The sequence below is a fragment of the Microtus pennsylvanicus genome, chromosome 10, assembly GCF_037038515.1.
Source record: "Microtus pennsylvanicus isolate mMicPen1 chromosome 10, mMicPen1.hap1, whole genome shotgun sequence".
NCBI classification, from domain to species: domain Eukaryota; kingdom Metazoa; phylum Chordata; class Mammalia; order Rodentia; family Cricetidae; genus Microtus; species Microtus pennsylvanicus.
The window spans coordinates 80,413,362-80,433,681 of record NC_134588.1 but is presented as its reverse complement, the minus strand read 5'-3'; the positions used below and the strand labels follow the sequence as shown (position 1 = coordinate 80,433,681).

Sequence of the window (20,320 nt, the reverse complement as noted above, 5' to 3'; positions counted from 1 at the left end):
GGCCCTCAGCTGTGGAGTCTGTGTAGGACTCCAGTTCTCCTCTGATAGCGCAGAAGAGGGGTGGGGTGGAAGGCAGACCCCCTCTTAACACAGCGTACCCAGTTCTAGCCAACGCACAGCGCACACTTCTGCTTCCCCATGGTCTCTCACACCCTGCTGAGACTCCCAGGCTCTCACGGTGTTAAGACCGAGGAGCCTGTTACCTGTTTTCTGAGATAGCCGCCAGGACAGGCCTCAGTCCCCTCCCCTCCACACTCTGCCCTCCTGGCCTTGCTGGAGCCATCTGCAGCTCTGGGCTGCTGCAGCGGACAGACTGTTTGCCTTCTCCGTGACTGTGCCTGGGTGAGAGTTGTTATCTGGCAAATATTTGTGCGCTGATAAGTGAGCCGAGACATTCCTCTGTGGCCTTGCAAAGGCCACCCCTCACTCCAGCTCCCAGAAATGAAATCAGTCTCCTCAAGAGGTCACAGCCACACTTCGGAAGGAACGGAGGAGGTCAGCTGGGACTTGCCATGCATCCCTCCCTCCTCCCGTCCTGCCTTTCTCCAGTTAGGGGAGGCCATAGTGCTGGTGTCTGAAATTCTCTGTTCTCTTTCTTCACAAGGGGACTCTGGAGTTAGCTAAACAAGTGAGCAACCTTCCTCAGGCCAACTACAACCTGCTCAGATACATCTGCAGGTAAGCGGCCTGTTTGGGGCAGGCCTCCTCTGGCTCTTCACTCATTCCCTCCACCCCTGGAGAAACAAAACTGTACAGAGGGTCTCCATTCACCCCCTCAACCCTGCCTCAGCAAGGTTGGGATGGCAAGGAGTGCGGAAGAACACAGAGCTGCAGGAGGTGGTCGGTCGTGAATCATTTCAGAAGGACCCTGCCCCCTGCCTTTCTGGGTACCTCTCACTTCCCTTCCCCACATGCTGGGTGCTGACAGGGGTCTGCTGGGATGACATTGACCCAGTGCCAGGAGGGGTCCGAGCTTATGGCGCATTTGCCTTCTACACTAAGGATGGCCATATCTTGTTCCTTGGCCTTTGTTTTTCAGGATAGTCTTAGATCTCAGGAGCAGTCTTCCTTGATCACATACAGGTGCAGCTGACTGTACCCAGTAGCCATAGAAAGCCTGAGAGGCTTGGCTGAGTGTGGAGATGGAAGGGGGCCTGAGGGCACAAAGGCGGCCATGTGGTAGGGTTGGAGTAGAGGGCATGACTCTATGAAGTTGAGGGTTGGGTGGCTATGGGATATGCCCGCGTATTGAAGGTAGCATGATAGGATAGTGAGTGGTTGGGTATAGGGTAGCTGAGTGGGTGTGGATGGGGTGGGTTTTGTGTGGATATGGCTAGGGTTTGGCTGTTCATAGCTATGACGGATGCTGGTGCATGAAGCATAGGTATGTAAGGTGCGGTATGTGGATTGATGGAGCGGGTAGTAATGCGGGTGGCTGACTGGTATGGGGTGGGCATCAGCAGTATGGTATGGTGGGTATGTCTGCGGGGTGCAGCTTGGAGTGTTAGTTTGGTGGGTGGGTGGTGGTGCAGGGTGGAAGAGGTGAAGTCCGTGTGGGCTGGGCTTGGTGGGGTGTGGTATGGTGGCCATGGCCATGCGAGGCTCAGAGCTCACGGTAGACTGGAGTTCGGAATTTGCTGCTTCACTAATGGCATTTTCTCTTTTGCAGGTTTCTGGATGAAGTGCAGGCCCACTCAGATGTCAACAAGATGAGTGTCCAGAACTTGGCAACAGTCTTTGGCCCTAACATCCTTCGGCCACAGATAGAGGATCCTGTAACCATCATGGAAGGTAAAAGGGAGGTGGCTTGGTGGTGCCCAAAGCTGGGAGGTTTGGGCTCGTGTTAGTCGCCAGCACATGCTTAACACAGCTTATTGCCAGTGGGACAATAGCTTAAATGTCCTGTCTCCATCTTTAGGGACATACCCTCCTTCCCTCTGTGGCTGGTAGTAACCGGTTATTGGAAACAATGAAAATGACCAGTGGTTAGAGAGGACGGAGCAGCTGGGAATCCGGAGTCCTTCTCCTTGAACCCACACAAATATGTTCTGCTTTAGCGCCACAGTGAAGTGATCGTCTTAGGTTCCTGGAGGATAGACCTGTGCAAGCACCAGGGAATTTTTCTCTTGTGATAAGTAATAATAAAATGATGTTTTAAAAGAGCAACATAGTGAGGCTAAGGCTGGAGAATCACGTAAGTCCAGGAATTTGAGGTCAGCCTGGACAGCATGAGACATGGTCTCAGAAAAAGGAAGCGAGGAAGAGGTGAATAAGGAAACAGACAGTCTCCGCTTTGCAGCTCATCTGTGCCATTCAGGAACAGTCCCCACACTGGCCTGTGTGTGATTATAGTCCTTAAGTCCCAGATGATGAAATGGAGGCCACGTGAGGTACAGTGACTCACCAGGGGCCTGACAGCCGAGCTTGCAGAGGGCCCACGTAAAGAGAGGCCAGTGTGGAAACGAGAGCCTGTATCCACAAGCCTTTGGGAAGCCTGTCCCCAACAGAGCCAGTGTAAGGACCTTGCTGCCTGGGTTGTTCACATCTGGTTGGTGAGGACACTCCTGAAGTCCTGGTTTAGACCTGAGGATATGGGCCCAAACTTGGATGCCAGCAGCAGCCCCATAGCCCAATCTGGAAGGGCTGAGTTTTCTGGCTGAGAAGTCTTCTGTGATTTCTCCTGGAGCACTAGGTTTCCATGGGAAGTCCACCCAGGCCATGGTCTCTCTTCCGAACTCTGCTGGAGGGAGCACGGCTGTAGAGCAGACACTGTTGACCTTTGGATGACCCTATCTTTACTGCTGAGCCACATACCACCACATGGGAGCCGTACCCCCAGATTGGGAGCCCGGCATCTCAGGGATGATGGAGGGGTTGGGTGGCCAACACTGTGCATATGTGCATTTACGTGTATGCATATCTCCATACACATTAAGAAGACTTTATCAGGGCCTGAGCCATGGCTCTGTGGTTGAGTACGTTTGCTGCTCTGGCAGATGACTCAGGTTTGGTTGCTAGTATCCACGTGGCAACTCGCAACACTTTGTAACTCTGGTTCCAGAGGATCTGACTTTCTGTTCTGATCTCCACAGGCACTAGGCACATGTGTGCTGCACATAAATACATGCAGGCAAAATACTCACATACATGAAATAAGTACTTTTTATTATTTATTTATTTATTATGTATACAATATTCTGTTTGTGTGTATGCCTGCAGGCCAGAAGAGGGCACCAGACCCAATTATAGATGGTTGTGAGCCACCATGTGGTTGCTGGGAATTGAACTCAGGACCTTTGGAAGAGCAGGCAATGCTCTTAACCTCTGAGCCTTCTCTCCAGCCCGAAATAAGTACTTTTAAAAAGATTTATTTATTGCATTTTTTATGTGTATCAGTGTTTGCTCTGCATGTATGTCTGTGTGCCGTGTGCATGTCTGGTGCCTGCTGAGGTCAGAAAGAGGCATTGGATCTGTAGGAACTCGAGTTATAAATGGTTGTGAGCCACTCTCTGGATGCTGGGAATTGAACCAGGTCCTCTGCAAGAATGAAAAGTGTTTTTAACTGCTGAACCATCTTCCCAGTCCCCAAATAAGTAATTTTTTAAAAGGATGTATACTCATGCATGTGTGTGCTTGTATGTGCTTGTGTGTGTGCGTGAGAGAGAGAGGGAAAGAGAGAGAAAGAGAACCCTGTTCCAGAGCCCTGTATCCTCAGAGGGTCTTCATTAAGGCACAGCCAGCAGCAGCAATAGCACAGGAGAAACCGAGTTGTTGATGTGCTCTGAGAACCTGCTAGGTTCTGATTTCCAGTTCCATCATCCTGTCACCTCAATGAGCATCATGTCTGCATGGCATCTCCCTCCTCCTAGGTGCGCAGTGCTATACTTCCTCCATGCTCAAGGGATTTGTGGGCACAGCCTTGTCTCTGGTTCTGGCAGGTGTGACAGTCCTCTCTCAGACCCAGGTGAAGTTGCCCTGCAGGAACGGACATCCTGTGTCTGAGCCGTAGCTGACCCTGCCAACCTTTCCTGGCTCTTTCTCATAGGCACTTCCTTGGTTCAGCATCTGATGACTGTCCTCATCCGCAAACACGGACAGCTCTTTGCCGCAACCTCCCTGGAAGAACCTGCCTTGCCCCGTGGTACTGTCCAGGGCACAGCAGAGTGGGGCTCTGAGGAGGTCCCCCAGGACCACCAGGGTGAGCCTGGCAGCCCTGGCTTGCCCACACACAGGACCTCATCTCTGGATGGGCCAGCCGCAGCAGTACTCTCTAGAACTTCTCCCCCACGCCTTGGCAGCCAGGCTGGTCCTGCAGCCACCAGCCCTGGGAAGAGGATGCACACTTTGCCTGGCTGGAAGTCCTCCTTTCGGCAGGGGTCACGGTCGGAGAGCCCAAAGGGGGGCAGTTCCTCCTTAGAGGTGCCCGTCATCTCTGGTGGGAACTGGCTCATAAACGGGCTATCCTCTCTACGTGGCCACCGTCGGGCTTCATCAGGGGACCGGCTCAAGGATACGGGCTCATCACAGAGACTCTCCACCTATGACAATGTGCCCCCATCTAGCCACTTTCCTAGCACTGCCAGCATGGCCAGCATGGCCTGGTCTGTAGCCTCATCCTCCCGAGAGGCGTCTGTCAGCAGCTGCACAGCCTGTCGGGCCAGCGACTCTTCTGCCTGCAGCTCCTTACACACTGAGTGGGCTCTTGAACCCTCTCCCCTCCCCAGCAGCAGTGAGGGCCACAGGTCACCAGACCTGGGCCACAGCCTGGAGGAGACATGTGTGGGTAGTGGCAGCAGTGAGCCCAATGACCCAGGCAGCCCCACACAGGCTCATGTCCGCCGCTGTCGGGCTCTCCAGGGCCAGGTAGCCGAGCTCAGGGCAGAGCTGAGTCAACAGAAGACTGAGTACGAGAGGAGCCTGAAAAGGTAAGGGCCGAGCTTATGATAACAAAGCTGCGAGGGGCAGGGCTCAGAGCAGCCAGCCTCCAGGTTGCCTGCCTTGGAAAAACACCCTAGAATGTTCAGGGTTGGTGGGTCAGGCTCCACAGATGCCTGCCGAGGGCATCAGGAGCCAGGTGGCTGCTCTAGGATGCAGTGGGTAAGAACAGGGCCTTGAATGACTGTATCACTGGGATGGCCACACTGCCAGTGTGCAAACCAGCCTGCTCCCGGTGCTTGTTGCAAGCCTCGATATCTCTGTTCCTTAGCAGTACAGGCCCCGCTTTGGGAAGAATTGGGGCCTCAGTGGAGGCCCTGACAGAGTGGCTTGGACCGCTTGGAAGGAGTTTAGAATGAGGGTGCTCTTTAGTACAGGAAGGGAGAGGACATTGTACCATGTCCCATCCATTAGGCTTCTGGAAATATGCCTCTATTGGCATACATGGAGCCCCATTCTGCTTCCCGAAACCCAGTCTCTCCTGTTCCAGTATGTCCCTAAGAGAATCTTTTGTTTGTGAAAATATGGATGCTGCTGTGGATGCTGGGGGCACAGCTGTGTCTCAAACTCCCCAGAATTCTCTGCCTTACTTATGTTTTGGGGTGTCAGGATGAAGCCTTGCACAAGGTTCATTAGAAATACACGGCATGCTTGGAAGTGGATAAAGGACAATCACACTGGGAATGGAAGGGGACCCTCCTCAGGAGAGGATAGGAGGCTTGGGGTGGGGTTAGGGGAGCACACCTTGGAGCTGTGCCAGCCTTGAGCAGGGTCATAAGGCAGGGCCTTTAACCAAGGTGATGCTTGGTCTTATTCAGAGGGCAGTGTGTGAAAAAGTTGATGGACTGTCTGTCTCAAGGACTTTGGCTCCTCAGATAAGAAGGCAGTTACTGGAGGTCCAGTAGGAATCAATGAAGAGACCGTAGGAGTTCAGGCCCATGGGAGTGACATGGGCCACAGGGTCAGTAGGGGAGATGGGAGAAACAGGAGTCTTTGGCACACGTTCTGACAATGGATTGAATGGGCCTTGCTCACTGATGGGTGGGAACAGCTCAGCTGGCAGAAAGGTTTTAGAGTTGAAGGGAGGAGCTATAAGCAGGTGCTTCTTGGGCAGAACTAGAAAGGACAGGGCGTGTCTTGAGGAAGCTGTCAGGAGCTCCATGTTGGACTGTTCAGTTAGAGATGCTCGTGAACAGGCCAGGAGCTTAGTAAGAGGGCTTGGCAAGGTCACTGTAGCATAACATAGACAGAGAGGGGAGGCCCAAGCAAGGAGAGGGTAGCAAAGAAGGGCTGGGGAACTTGGGAGGCAGAGGCAGGCAGATCTCTGTGAGTTCGAGGCCAGCCTGGTCTACAAGAGCGAGTTCCAGGACAGGCTCCAAAGCTACAGAAAATCCTGTCTTGAAAAAACAAAAAACAAAACAAACAAACACACACACAAAAAAACAAGGACTGGGGACAGGGGACAGAAGGCAAGCGAGAACGCAGTGCCATCCTCCATGAGGCCCCTTTCTGATGGCATTGCCTGTTGCTATGGTAATGGGAGGTCACTTTTCTCTAAGCATTGTGTCTGGGGGCAGAAGCGGCAGACTCACTGTGGTCAGTGCTGCATGCGTGTTGTCCCTGTGTGGTGACAGTGCTCTGGGGAGTATGGGGGGGGGTCACCTCTGCATTTCAGAGGATGCTAGGCCCATTGTCATCTGTCTTTTCAATGCCGTGGATCTCAGACTGCTGTGTAGGCTCTGGTATGGCTAGACTTACAGGGTGGTCATGGGAGGTGACCCCCAAGGAGGACATGAAGGGCAGACAGGAATTTCCTCTGGATTTATGTTCCTCTGGAGCACTGTGTAGACACAGCAGGAGCTGTGGGTACGAGCACATGAAGAAAGGTCAGGGGACCTCTGCTCCCCTTGCCAGTGGCAGGGATCCCTCACCAGGACAGTTGGCAGGACTGCAGGGACAAAAGGCTAATCTAGTGCGCAGTGCTAAGACAGGAATCCTTAGGGTGACTTTTCTGGGTCCCAAATCCAAGGAAGCCTCCCTGTAGGGAGCCCCCACGGGCTGTGAGATCCCTCCCCGCAGGCCTCTGTCCTCCCTGCCTTGGTGAGACCCAGGGCCATTCCTGCTGTGACTGCTCCAGTAGCTGGAGTCTGAAACTCCCTCTTCTTGATTTTTAAGCATCGAGGAGGGCAGTGCTGACTTGCGGAAGCAGATGTCTCGGCTGGAAGAGGAGCTGGACCAGGAGAAGAAGAAGTACGCCATGCTGGAGATAAAGCTCCGGAACTCAGAGCGGGCCCGTGAGGACGCAGAGCGCAGGAACCAGCTGCTGCAGAAGGAGATGGAGGAGTTCTTTGCCACCTTAGGAAGCTTGACTGTCGGGACCAAAGGGGCCAGAGCCCCAGAATGAAAGGAGCAGAGTATATGTCTGTATATGTCTGCTCACTCTCCCTCAGGGGCTGGCCACAGGCTGCAGAGAAGCCAGAAAGAAGCTTCAAGTTTGGGCCAGGCCACCAGCAGGGCCATCTGACAGATAGAAAGAGCCTGATACCCCACAGGGGCTGTCAGGACCCCAAATAGTCCAGGCAGGATCTGGATGCTTCTTCAAACCTGTGGGTCCCAGCAGGTGTCAGAGGGGACAGTGCCAAGATCAGCATTAGCCTCTCATCCAGGAAAAGTTCCCAATAGCCACCCAAAAGGATGGCACCTAAGAGCAGGGCCACCGCCAAGAACCTCAGTCTTTATTAAATGTGCTCTGAAAACATAGCACCTGTCACCAGCCTCATTCTTCATGTCTATACCGGTGGAGTTCATCAAGTAATTCTAGAAAGGTTGTGCATTCCCAGGGGGAAGCTTTCTTAGGGTCCCAGCACTGTGGTTGGGGAAGCCATAGCCACCCCCTCAGCTATCCCACCTCTCAGCCTCTGTGGCTCCTCCTTACCCTGCAGGGGCTTCTGGGCTGCTCTCTGTAGTATGCTCTTCTCTGCAGGGGCCCAGCTCAGCTCCAGAGGCCAGAGGCCTGGGCCTGCAGGAGAGCAGAGCTCATGGGTCCTCAGGGTGTCTCCTACTCTATACTGGGCCTGGCCCACCTTCCAGATCTGGGAGTGAGAAGAGTCACATAATTTCCATGTCTACTCATTCCTTTAGACATCCTCAGACTTCATGTGTCCCCCTACCCACCCCAGCGTACAGGCAGCTCAGACGCATTTTGGTTGCCACATTAAAATACCTAACCGTCTAGGAAGGCTCTCAGCTGGTGTGGCACAAGAGCTGGTCTCCCTGGAGCAACTGGAGCCCGAGACAGCTGGCCAGAATATATTCACTGGCCCATGGGTCTCTCTCCTGTTTCTAAATCCAGTCAAGCAGACAATACAAACTGCCCCTGCTCCTACTCGGAGTCACTGTGTGCGGCTTTGTTTCCCTATTAAGCAGTAGCCTAGGATGATTGGGGTGGGGGTGGGGACTAAAGAGGTCATTACAGTAGCCAGGTTTCTGATTACTGCATGGAAAAGTCCTTAAGCCCCTCATGTCTCAGGTACCATGTCTGACAACACTTGGGCAGTAGAATGGCCAGGGTCACAGTGCTACCGGGTAGCACTGGCTACCAACACAAGGCCATATGCTCCCACCCCAGTGGTAAGGCTGACTGACGTCTGACCTCTTACTGTCCTTAGGAAGGTGACTGGAGATTTCTACAACTAGGATGTCTGCCAAGAGGTCGGGGGTCAGAGAGTCCCTGGGATGTTAATTTATGCTATGGCACGCTGCCACAACCAGCCTGCATTGCTTGCCAAGCGTTAACCACCACCCTCCCTGTGCTCACAGAGGAAAGGCTAAAGCGACTCATTCCTCAGAACTTCCCACATGAGACTAGAGAGACTGGACCTCTCTCTCCGTGAGAGGGGAAACTGAGCCTCAGGGAAGTGAGGTGGAACCACCAGGGCATTCCCATGGCTCTGCTGTGTTCCCTCACCACAGCTGTAGAATTCTGCTGAGTTTGCCTGAAGCGAAAAATGTCACCAGCTCACCAAAAGAACTTCTGGGATCAAAGTCTCAAGAGGAAAGGCCTTCTGACCACAGTTAAGGCCGGCTGCCTGCCAGCCCCGGACAGGGTTGACAGTTAGCAAGCCAAGGCTGCCACCTGCTGGCAAGACGGATATAGGCACCTACAACCGTTATGGGAAACCTAATGGACTGCAGCTGTCAGTCCTCTGCCTGGGTAATGCACGCTCCTCACCTGTCTACACTCAGCACTGAGCACCTGAGACTCATCCATGATGGGTCTTTGTCCCGGAACCTCTCATCCTTCCCTTTCCTACCCTTTAGTTTATATTTATACAAACTGTTCCAAGCCTCAAGATTCCTGCCGTACTCATACTAGAATAGTTTCACTTAATTTTAAGTCAAACAATGAGTTGTGAACATGAGCAGATGAGGAATGAGTTGTTTTCTTTAAATCTGGTGAAGTTCTCTATAATGACATGTAGTAGGAGGCCGCTTATTTATTCCCAGCTGCTCAGCCCTGAAATAACCATGCAGAAACTCTATTAATTAAATCACTGCTTGGTCTATTAGCTTTAGCTTCTTATTGGCTGGCACTTAATTTAACCCATTTCTATTAATCTGTGTATTGTCACGAGGCTGTGGCTTACCGGCAAGGTTCCATCTGGCGTCTGTCTCTGGTGGGACTACATGGCTTCTCTTTGACTCCACCTACTCTCTCTCTCCATATATATATATCTTCCAGCCTGGCTATGTTCTATTAAGCCATTGGCTGAGAACAGCGTCTTTATTTATTAGCCAATAAAAGCAACATTTACAGAAGGACCTCCCACACCAATGAAAGACCAGAGGCCGTTGCTAAAAACATTACCAAGTTAAGCAGGGATGAATCATGGTGAAGTGAAAGCTGGTTAAAAAGATCACAGGTTACTTCAGACATGTTTTAAAATTTGGTTTTGGGGGCTGAAGAGATGACTCATTGGTTAGGAGCACTTACTGCTCTTCCAGAAGACCAGGGGTCATTTCCCAGCACCTACAGGTGGCTCACAATGGTCTGTAACCTCAGTTCAATGGGATCTATCCTCTGCTTCTGGCCTCTTCTGGTAGTACACTTACATACATGCAGCCTACACACATATAAAATTAAAAACTAAAATCTTGTTTGGGGTTTGTGTGATGACTCAGTGGGTAAGAGGTGCTTACTGTCAAGTCTATCAGGTATCAGCTCAATATCTTGGATACACATGGCAGAAGGAACAAGCCAACTTCTTAGCATGCATATACACACATGGAACAGATGCATGCACATGTGCTCACATGCATGCATGAGTGCACACACACACACAAATAAAGGTAAAACTTGGGTTTGACTTTAAAGAGAATACTGAAAATTGTAGGTAGGGGCTGGGGAATCACTCTAGGGCTGGAGTGCTTGGCTAGCAGGTGCAAGGCCCTAGGTTCCTGGAAGAGGAAACAGAAAACTAGAAACTTTACATGGAAAAGTAAAAGGTTGGCTTATATACTAAGTTTGACAAATAGGTTTGACGCCCAGCACCCCACCCAGGAAAGAGAAATCTGCATTTTAAGACTATAATTTTAATGGAATGAGCCAGAAAGATGAGCCCTTCTTTAACTGCTTAAACGATAAACCAGTACAGTAAGATTTGGGAATGGAGTCCAAGTGCACACATCAGTCCTGCCTGTTGAGCCTTTAACAGCATGTTTACTGCCTCTGCTGCCACTGCCACCTATCCCTGTGCCCACCCTGCCCCAGGAGTCCCAGCCTTTCCAGTCAGGCCTGGAACAGTTGAACCCATGCCTTCTCAGGACATGCTGTGGTCTGTAGTAAAGCTGGAAGGCATGGCCATAGAAATCTTTGTCAGCTACAAGTCTGGGCTTGTCCTCCCCGTGCTATGAGACAGTGAGGAAACTGTGCCCTGAATCTTCCTCCTTCCCGCTTAAAAGACGATGGTATTACAGAGGGCAGCCATTCCAGGTCCCAGGACCTTGCACACATATCTCATTTGCTCTTTAGGGGTGCAATGTAAACTGAGGAAGAGGAAACATTGAGAAGTTAAGGACATGGCCTAACCACACACAAGCAGTAAAGTTAAAAGTCAGAAGCTGATCTCAGCCTGCATCCCTCCTACTGGTCTGTGTGGAGATGCTAGCTTGATAGTATGCAAGCCCCGATAGGTTATCTATGAGACCATAGGAAACATAGAGAACACAAAACACATCTGATTAGCACATGCTCTGAGTAAGAGACCTGGGGGAGGCTGACCAGGAAGCCTTTCCAAGATAACACGTGAGCGGAGATTGCAACGATGGGCACAGACAACAGGCAGGCATGCAAGGCAGTGCCCAGTCCAAGAGGAACATCTGTGAAGGAGTGTTTGTTCTCCCAAGCAAGAAGAGCTTGGGATGCTTTGACAGTTTGGATACTGACTATCCCTGATGGCCAGGTACCCTTGAAGGATATTTGGGAACTCTGGTCCCTTCTCCTTTCTTTGCTTCATGGAGTTTTGTTCACCATGTCCTCTACTATGAGGTGCTACCTTGCCATAGGCCCAAAGCATCCTAGTTAACAAACTATGGCTTAACCCCCTTCCCCCCACTGTGAGCCTAAGTAAATATGCTAATTACCCAGGGTATTTCATCATAGTGACGCAGAGCTGATGAATGCAGCTGCTGGTAGGTAGACCTGCAGGGGGGCAGATGGAGCAAGCAAGCAGGCATTCACTCCACTGACATGAACTGGCTTGCATTTAAACAAAGCCTGCATGTTTGATGCTAGGAGGCCAGCAGAAGGCTGAAGAGGAGGAAGATGGGGGTGGGGTGGGGGGAGGTGGGGGTGGAGGGTGGGGGGGTGGTTGGGGGTGAAATGCCAGCACATCCTTCTACATTCTGATGTAGATAATGCAGAGAAGCAGGGACTTTTAAAGGCAGACATTAACAGGGCCTGGTGGCATACTGACTTAAGAGCAGTAGGGGTGAACCTGAGACAGACCTTACTGGGAGTCAGTAAATGGTAGAACTGAGCTGGCCTGAGCAGACACAGGAGCCAGAAGACAGGCAGGGGAGATACCTATAGCTGTCTCTGGGGTCCTGGCAAAGGAGGGAACCACTTACCTTAGCTTCCTAAGAAGAGGAAATATGTGACCACAGTACCTTCTCAGATGAAGGCCTGCCCTCAGAGCAGGGCCTGACAGCAGTGGGTATAACCAACTGGCAGCTGAGAGCTGCTGCTTCGGGCACAGATCAATGTATGTATGTGATGGCATCTGATACCTGTCTCTAGAAAACTAGGAATTGCATTTTGGAGTCAGATTTGAAATATCACAGCCTAGTCCTATCAATTCCTGAAGCTGTAAATCACGACCCTGGCCCTACCCCACGTCAGCCAGCAGCAGCTATAAGCTGCCCCACAGAGTTGAGACATCCCTATCAGCATCCTCTTCTCTTCCTTCAGTTATTTTCTGGTGTCTGTTGGTCCAGTGTTAGAAACAAGGGGCAGAACCCAAGTGATGTGGAGGTTGAGGATGCCTAGTCTACTGGCTCTGCTGCACTGTTAGGCTGAGTTCCGGATGTTAGAATCACTTCCCAGCACAGAACACCAAAGGCAAGTAGTGTTTACTGTATCAGATTCTTTTGGTACATATTTACCTTAAGACCTGACTACTCTTCAAACGAGAGTGAAAATGATGAGCTGAACTGTGAAGACCTCTAGAGACTGAACCTCTAGCTGAAAGTTACAAAGACAACTATTTGCCAAGGGTGTTCTATATACTGCTCAACCTTGTGTGGATGCTGAGCCTTCACAGTGACTTGTGACTCCCTGTTTTATGAGGAAACAATGAATACCATGGAGTGGGTAAGGTCATATACTCTGACTGGAGGCCAGGATTCAATTCTGGAGTGTTACACTTCCATTGCTGCAGTAATTTCACATTGTATGCAGTCTTGTGCCACATGTTGAAGACTATGCTGCATTGTCAGAAGTCTGTCATGGGCTTACACAGCACTTGCATGCTAACTATCTCCATCTAACACCATTATCTGTGGGGTAAGGAATCAGTAGCAGAGCGTGGGATATCATCAAAGATCAGGTGAACATGCTGCCTTATTCAGTCATCTTTACAGGAGTGAGAATAAAGTGAGCAAGCAGGAGGGCAAAACATGCAGACGGGGTAGTTACCAGCTGTAACCCAAGCATGCCTACAATAAGATGGGAGGCGGTGGGTGACTGGGGAATGACCCAGCTCTCAAGCCAGGTAGCCTGGGCCGGCAGCACAGCTCAGAACGAGAGGTTCTGCTCTGCAAGGTGAAAGGTAAGAACTGACTCCTGCAAATTGTCCTCTGACCAAACACACACAAACTTCTTTGGTTTTGTTTTAAAGTGAGCAAGAATTATGCAATTATGTTGCATGACTTCCTAGGGAAGACATGAACAGACATCCACTTATTACATATAATGCACCTCCAGATCAAAGAATTAACTCCACCCAAGTCTAGCTCACTGACCCAGTGATCCTAACTGAGGGAACTTAGAGGCAGCTACCCCACTGGAGAAGTGCACTTGCCCAGCAACCATCCTCCACCTTGTGAGAATCTTAGGTTATTGTTGCTGGGATATAGAGACGGCAAGAGCCACACCATTCCTGGAGGGCAGATTTCCACACAGGGATAACCAGAGGCTTGCAGAGGCAGAATGACTGCCCCTGGGCAAGTGTGGGTGTACAGGACACAGAGTACAATAGCGTATATACATCAGGGTGGTTTAGCTGACAGGATCTGGCGGGAATGACACAAAAAAGCACCAGAATACAGCACGCTTCAATTCTCCACGAAAACTCAAAGTTGACCTTGTGGTACTCTTTCAAGGAAATCTTACCTGCCACATGTTTGGGACTGTGGGGCATGGAGAAGGCAGCTCAGGGTTTGGGATACGGTCGTTCTGAAGTGGGACGGCATAAAATGCTTTCCTTTCAGGGCAGCATTCTGCTACACCACTTCCGATTCTTTCCAGGTTATACTGGCTTCCACTGCCTTTCATAAAAGTACACACAATCAGCAGACACCCTGAGAGCACACCACTTTCAGGTGACAGATGCAGAAGCACAGCACATTACAGTGCCACCGAGACTTGCCTGAGGGCACTCAACTGTCCCTCTTCAAGCAAACCCGGATGCTTGGACTTCACCTTGCCAGGGGCACATACAAATTGGCTTCTCCCTTTTCAGTCCACTATGATCCATATGACTCTTTCCATTTCCTAGCCCGCTTTTGAAGTGCTTTTTTATGGTCAGTCCAGCATCCGCAGCAATCAGATAACCTGGGTGTTCTCAGGCATGTTACTCACTAGGTAGTGTCTCCCTTTCCCACTGTCCACCAAGTGATGGTGTAGGGCAGGGATAAGTAGATGTCACAGGCCTCATGCAGGAAATCATAAAATTAGGGAAACCCAGAGATTAGTTAGGGTGCACCTGTCCCCTTCCTAAGACAAATAGAAAGCTGACACCATACCTGCCATGCCCTCTATCACAGACCCTGTAAAGAGCGGGAGGTACAAGTCCTAAGATGAACTGGGTCAGACCCACTGTAATGAATGGTCCCCGAGCAATAAAGGGCTCAAAACAGCTCTCAGCTCCCCATGCCAAGCTTGGAAACATGCTTAAACGAGCCCTCTTTTCCATCTCACTGCTCTCAGCAAGGTATCTGGCTTCCAGGCCCATATTCACACCTCCAGCTTAACTGGATCTGTCCTCATAAGTGACCCTAAGCTTCATCTCACATCTGCAATGGGTTCTGACTATAGAGAATGAAAGCAAGGCCTGGTGTTGTGTTCCTGCTCAGTGCTCCAATTCTGAACCCCAGCTTTCCAGTCTTATTATCTTTGTACACCTAAGCCTTGCCCATCAGCCCTCATTTCCAACCCGGCACTTACTTTTAAACCTGTGACTTTCCTTTTAGTTTGGAATACCCTTCCTCTTCAAGTCATTTCATAGAAAGGCTCACCTCCTTTGCACAATACTCTTTTCCTCTCCTCAGAACCTGCCCATTCCCTTGACACTGACTTTGCTCTCCATACATTTTTTTGACTCCTCTCACTCCAATTTCCAGCAGTTTCACAATATGTTTTCATTAACTGATGAAATAAAACTTGTGTTGGAAACGGAACATTTTCAAAACATATTTGAAGAATCTTATTTTCAAATCAGGTTCAAATAGTGGTTACTTAAATATGTAAAATATTTTTAACCACAAAATCAGTACAAGTAAACCATCCTCACTTAGATATATCTGACAGATTTTTAAAACAATACTTTAAAATATGTAATACCTATATTAGCCAAACAAAGAACTACATTTTATGACCGGGTGGAATCTTGATCATTCATCTAAAAACAAGCCTGCAGCTAACAGTCTGATGTCAAATTCTATAGGCTGTTTAGCACTCAGGAAGAGACCCTGTCCACCTACATGCAGCTCACCCATCAGCAATGCTGAGACCCTGTGCACACAACAGACACAGGCTCCAAGCTCAAATCTCCTGCTTGCTTTGACAGATACAGATGATACTAACTTTTGCCAAGTGGCCACAATGGCAGCTGTTTTATGCAGTTACTAGATCAAGGGCACTGAAGCAAGTTCCTTTCTTAAAGTTTCTCTAGTGATTTCAGACACAAGAACAGCAAACTTAGATCAAACTATACACCAGCAGTGATAACCACGATAACAATGTGTGTAGTACAATCCAAACCTAAGACACTTGCCCTACTGATAATCTTACTTCAATCCACAGGAAACCCTAAAACCACCTGGAAAAACCACAAGTTTGTTTTGCTTTCAATGAAAAACTCTTACTTTCATACCACTTTTTTTTATTTAAAATATTATAACCAATTGACATACTAGATAACACTGTTTACATCCAGTGGTGCATGTTTAATGACTAGGGCATGAACACGTAAACCACAATAATGATCTCAGCATTCCCTACAAAGTGCCCCATTTTGTTTTGTCTAGAGAGGAGAGGGAGAGGAAAACACACACAGAAAAGGAGAAGGATGAAGAAGTAATGGCATGGACAGGGAGAGAGAGGGAAAGAGAAAGAAATTCTAATTATCACCCTTAGGTTCGCAGGTTTAAAACCTTATTAACAGGATAAACTGTAATGAGAAAATAGATGTCACAGTCTGGGCAGACAGCTACTTCAGTTTAACTTCATCGTTCAGCTATAAGATTAACAGCTTCTCAAAAATATACCAAATATTGGGCCTACAAAAGTAATTTATTTCTTCGTAAAATTTACTAAGATTTATTCCTTTTGTAAAATGTGAAGCATGGACTGATATCTTGAGCAGGTTTCTTACAAAAACAGTGATGATGTCAATAAGCACAGCTAGCACAATTCCCCAGACACAGTGGAAGACGACACAGGACTGTCTCTTACTGATGCAAGGCATGCACTTCACATACTTACTGGTATTTTGTCAACAGTGATCATAAAGTATGCGACACACATTTATAATTCACACTCAGTAAAGGATCTAACATTAAGGGCAACAGCTTACTTGGGAAAGCATAGAAAATCAGTGTGAGGTAGTTCAATAAAAACCTAGTTTAATTTTAAGTCATTGTGAGAATAGGATATTGTGCAAAACTAATCCACAGGTACTATTTCTCAGAAGTTTTGTAACGAGAATCTAACCCAGAAATGCCCAGAAGGTTACTCTTACTAGACTCTCCTTAAGAGCACTTTGACTAAGAGCAGTTACTTTGAAATTAATTAGGACACAAGTTTTCCTATCTTACCCCAACTACACATTTCTGCTTCAATGCCCTTTCTCTCGTCTATCTGTTGTGCTATTAAGACAAATTTGCTTCCTGTGGTCCAGGAAAAGCCTAAGAGATCAGTAGAAACACGATGCGCACTAAAATCTAAGAGGCCATGGAGCAATGCTGAAGAGGGCTACGGATGAGACGGTGCTGGGTCTGCTACTCACTGGGAACAATTAGTGGGGTCCTGGGGCATCATGCATCCACCCTACAGCTAATGTGTGACTAATGGGCAACACTCACAAACTACAATAGTTCTGAAAATAGACTATGCTTTTACCTCAAAATGTTGTGCAGGCTAGTGCCTAGGCAACACTGATGGTTGTCTTCATGTGTGTGGCAGAAACTGGCCAATAGTGTAAACCTAGTGTAAACCAAGTTCTATTTGTAACTCACTCGCCTGCTCCTCATTTTGTCAGTAGGCCTCTCTGCCTCCATGTCTTGGGGTCAACAGAGTGAGATGAGCCCAGAAGGGTTACAGGAAAGTTGCTGCTTTGTACACAATCAAGCTTCTTTGTACTGGTAGGGACTACGGCTTCTCTTACAAGTGGGGTGTGAATGAACTGGGCTTTGTTCCTGGTGTGCACTCAGCAGCATGGCATGACACAGTAAAAACCACTTAGCAAATAGCATGAAAGAGTTGAGATGCTCTATTTATAACAAGCAATCCCAACAACATGGTCATCTTAGAGAAGGTCAGTATAGTAGGGATAAGAGAACTTTAACCAGGAAGACATGTAGGAAGGAAGAATCCATGTCTCTTTCCTAGTCTAATTCTCAGTTAAACAACTTTTGGACAGTAACACAGCAGGTAGCTTAAGCATATATAATTGAAAAGTCAAATTATAGGATGGCTGAACAAGTACTGCTAGACAGAAATGTTATTTCTAAATTCTTAAAAAAAAATACTTAAAATGCTTTAAGATCCTAAAAGTACCAATATTTATGTGAACAGGTTTAAGCAAAGAGGGGGAGCTGTGTAAACAATGAATCTTAAAAAGCTAGGGCACACACATTTAACAAAAAGAACTTACTTTTAGGGTATAATTTTGTTAAGTATTTTAGTTTACATTAAGCATTGAAACTTAAACATGATGGCTGGCAAGTGGGAGCTGGCAATTACAACAAATATACAATCAGAACAACTGTTATTTCTCACTTAACCAAAATCTGCATCAAGAAAGATGGTTTCTCAGCAATCAAACATAAAATACAGAAAACTAACGAAGCATGTCAGCTGCTAAAGTGCAATAGTGACACATTCTATCCTGGGAAAACAAAGCCAGTTAGCTGTGGAACTAATATAAAATAAGAGCACACTCACGCTCCAATTTCTGCTAAAATCCTGACTCCAATCTTGTATTTCTACAGACCAAGAGACATAATAGTCTCAAATTCATACTTGCCTAATAAAAATTAATGTACCATGTTAAATGTAGAGAAAAGAAATCACTAAAAGGTGGTAAGCTAGAAATCATGATAAACTAACTTTGCTATATTTCAAAGTATAAAAAAGCTAATGTATTTTAATCTTAAGTATTGCACATTAACAATGACCAAAAATACCTTACTTAAAGGTAATTCTATACTAAATATATCAAAAAAAAAAAGCAAAAAGCTAAGCAAACTTTCAGAAATTTGCTGAGCTGTGCCTGTTCTTAGTCCTGTTGGTTGTGAGCTCCAAATGGCTTCTCCCTACAACCTTGCAGCTCAGGAAGTATGTATTTCCCAGTTCAATCCATGAAATCCCTCTTGTTCCAGACAATACCAAAGGTGCCTGGGCATTACAGACATCATTTCAGAAATAATGAGACCTTGATGACATTTTACTTAGGAAAATTCAGTTATAGAGAAAGGATTCTGTAGATAGAAAATGTAAACAGTTAACACACACTTGTCAGGAGCAGCACCATTCTTACACTACTCAACGTCCACACTGTGTATTCTATTGGAAATCAGATATAAAAAAATCAAAGACTGAAGAACCACCACTATGCCTGCTCTGCTCACTGTGAAGAAACAGTCCTTAGAAAATGACATCCTACATATGGCTGTGTGCTACTATTTTCAGATGAACGGTATATTGCTCATTTAAACATCACCTACACAAATTTAAGTAGGCTTTGGAACCTCCTGACAGCTAGTAAAAATAGACTTATGCTACAGGTAGAATCAAATGGCCAGAAACACCAAAAACTGGTGCTCAACAGACTGACCCTCCAAAGAACAGGAACTGGGAAAGGTCCAGAGGCCAGAAGCTATACAAAAGAGACGTCCAGACTCTTGACCAATGCCAGGACCTATCCTATAGCCTGAGATTAACTCAGTGTATATAGAAGCAGGCTCATAGATAGTACAAGGGAAACAGCTGTTGATTTGCATTGAAATGTATATTCATGAAGTATCCTCTTGACTGTATACAATTGATCGAAAGCTTTGAGCATGCTACAAAACTCAGAACAGACCACAATTCTTGATTTGAGCTTTTGTTGGGTTAGGGTGGGGAGCTCCAAATGGTAGTAGGATGTGCTCAGCTTCTTTAAAGACATGCTCTGAGTTATCCTGCCATTTAGAGAGCAGGGTGTTTGCCAAAATTTAGGTAAGGTTGCCTACTAATTGTTGTAACTAAATTGGGATTGGCAAGTAACAAATATTGGAGGTTTCTTGACACGTTCATCATTTACAGTAGTTATTCCTGAATATAACTGGCTACAGGTTATTTTCCCTTACTCCTCTGGGGTTATTTCATTGATAAGCACATAACCCTTAAGGATAGCATCATGAACAAACATCTGAAATAAATTCTAATAAAAAACTTATAAACATCTTAAATAATTCATGATATATGCAAGTCACCACATAATAGTTGCTTTGATAAACAAAAATCTTACAAATTCAGTAAAAAAATCAGCAGCATAAGATAAAGCAAATATGCAAAAAATTTAAACCATGATAAAATAATTAGGTTTACATTATACAGTTAATTACAGCAAAAATACAATACAGTTTTGTTGCTGTTTAAAAACACAACTTAGGTTTTAAATTACAACACTTGAAATTAAAAAAAAATAAACTACTTTACTACAAAATGAATTCTACATTTTCTGAAAAAAATCACTCAAAAATATGACCACTGAATTGTTTTTAAAAGCAGTTCTATCCATGACTAACCGATTGCCCATCCCTCCCACCCCCCCAAGGCCCAAGTAGTCATCTACAGCAGCCTAGAGGTCCAGCAGATGCTTCTAGACTGCTGTCTGTATCCGAGGCCAAAGTCGGATCTGTGGACATTGAAGACACATCATTGACAGACGGTGAAGACGATGGGTGCTGAGAGCCGTTGATCACTGCTGCACCTGTGCTATGAGAAACAAAACAGCAAATCAGTTACTGTGCTGCCCACCTCCAGTGTGTCAGCATACTACTTCTCCTGGGCTTACGGCGTGCGAACTATAGTGAACCTAACGCTAGTGTTCTCTCATTCACACAAGCTATGAGGGAAGAATTCTTAAAACAAATATAAACCTATACTCCTGTCCTTTCTACT

At 47.4% G+C, this 20,320-nt stretch overlaps 2 protein-coding genes across 16 annotated transcripts in view; one reads left to right on the top strand and one right to left on the bottom strand.

The window, feature by feature from the left end:
* Positions 1-7,695, top strand: part of Arhgap22 (Rho GTPase activating protein 22) — a 156,830-nt gene extending 149,135 nt beyond the window's left edge. For 5 of the 10 annotated variants that reach the window (XM_075988743.1, XM_075988742.1, XM_075988744.1 and 2 more), the window contains 4 exons: positions 605-678; positions 1,670-1,791; positions 4,046-4,925; positions 7,111-7,695. In XM_075988743.1, the coding sequence (XP_075844858.1) occupies positions 605-678; positions 1,670-1,791; positions 4,046-4,925; positions 7,111-7,339 (1,305 nt within the window). In that variant the 3' untranslated portion in view covers positions 7,340-7,695. Of the gene's footprint in view, positions 1-604; positions 679-1,669; positions 1,792-4,045; positions 4,926-7,110 lie in introns of those variants that run through there. The other 5 variants (XM_075988741.1, XM_075988748.1, XM_075988749.1 and 2 more) reach the window with 2 other exon arrangements.
* Positions 7,696-15,798: 8,103 nt separating this feature from the next.
* Mapk8 (mitogen-activated protein kinase 8) overlaps positions 15,799-20,320 on the bottom strand; it is a 61,977-nt gene continuing 57,455 nt past the window's right edge. For 4 of the 6 annotated variants that reach the window (XM_075988736.1, XM_075988737.1, XM_075988734.1 and 1 more), the window contains one exon: positions 15,799-20,129. In XM_075988736.1, coding sequence (XP_075844851.1) covers positions 19,984-20,129 — 146 coding nt within the window. In that variant the 3' untranslated portion in view covers positions 15,799-19,983. Of the gene's footprint in view, positions 20,135-20,320 lie in introns of all 6 variants that reach the window. The other 2 variants (XM_075988739.1, XM_075988738.1) reach the window with 1 other exon arrangement.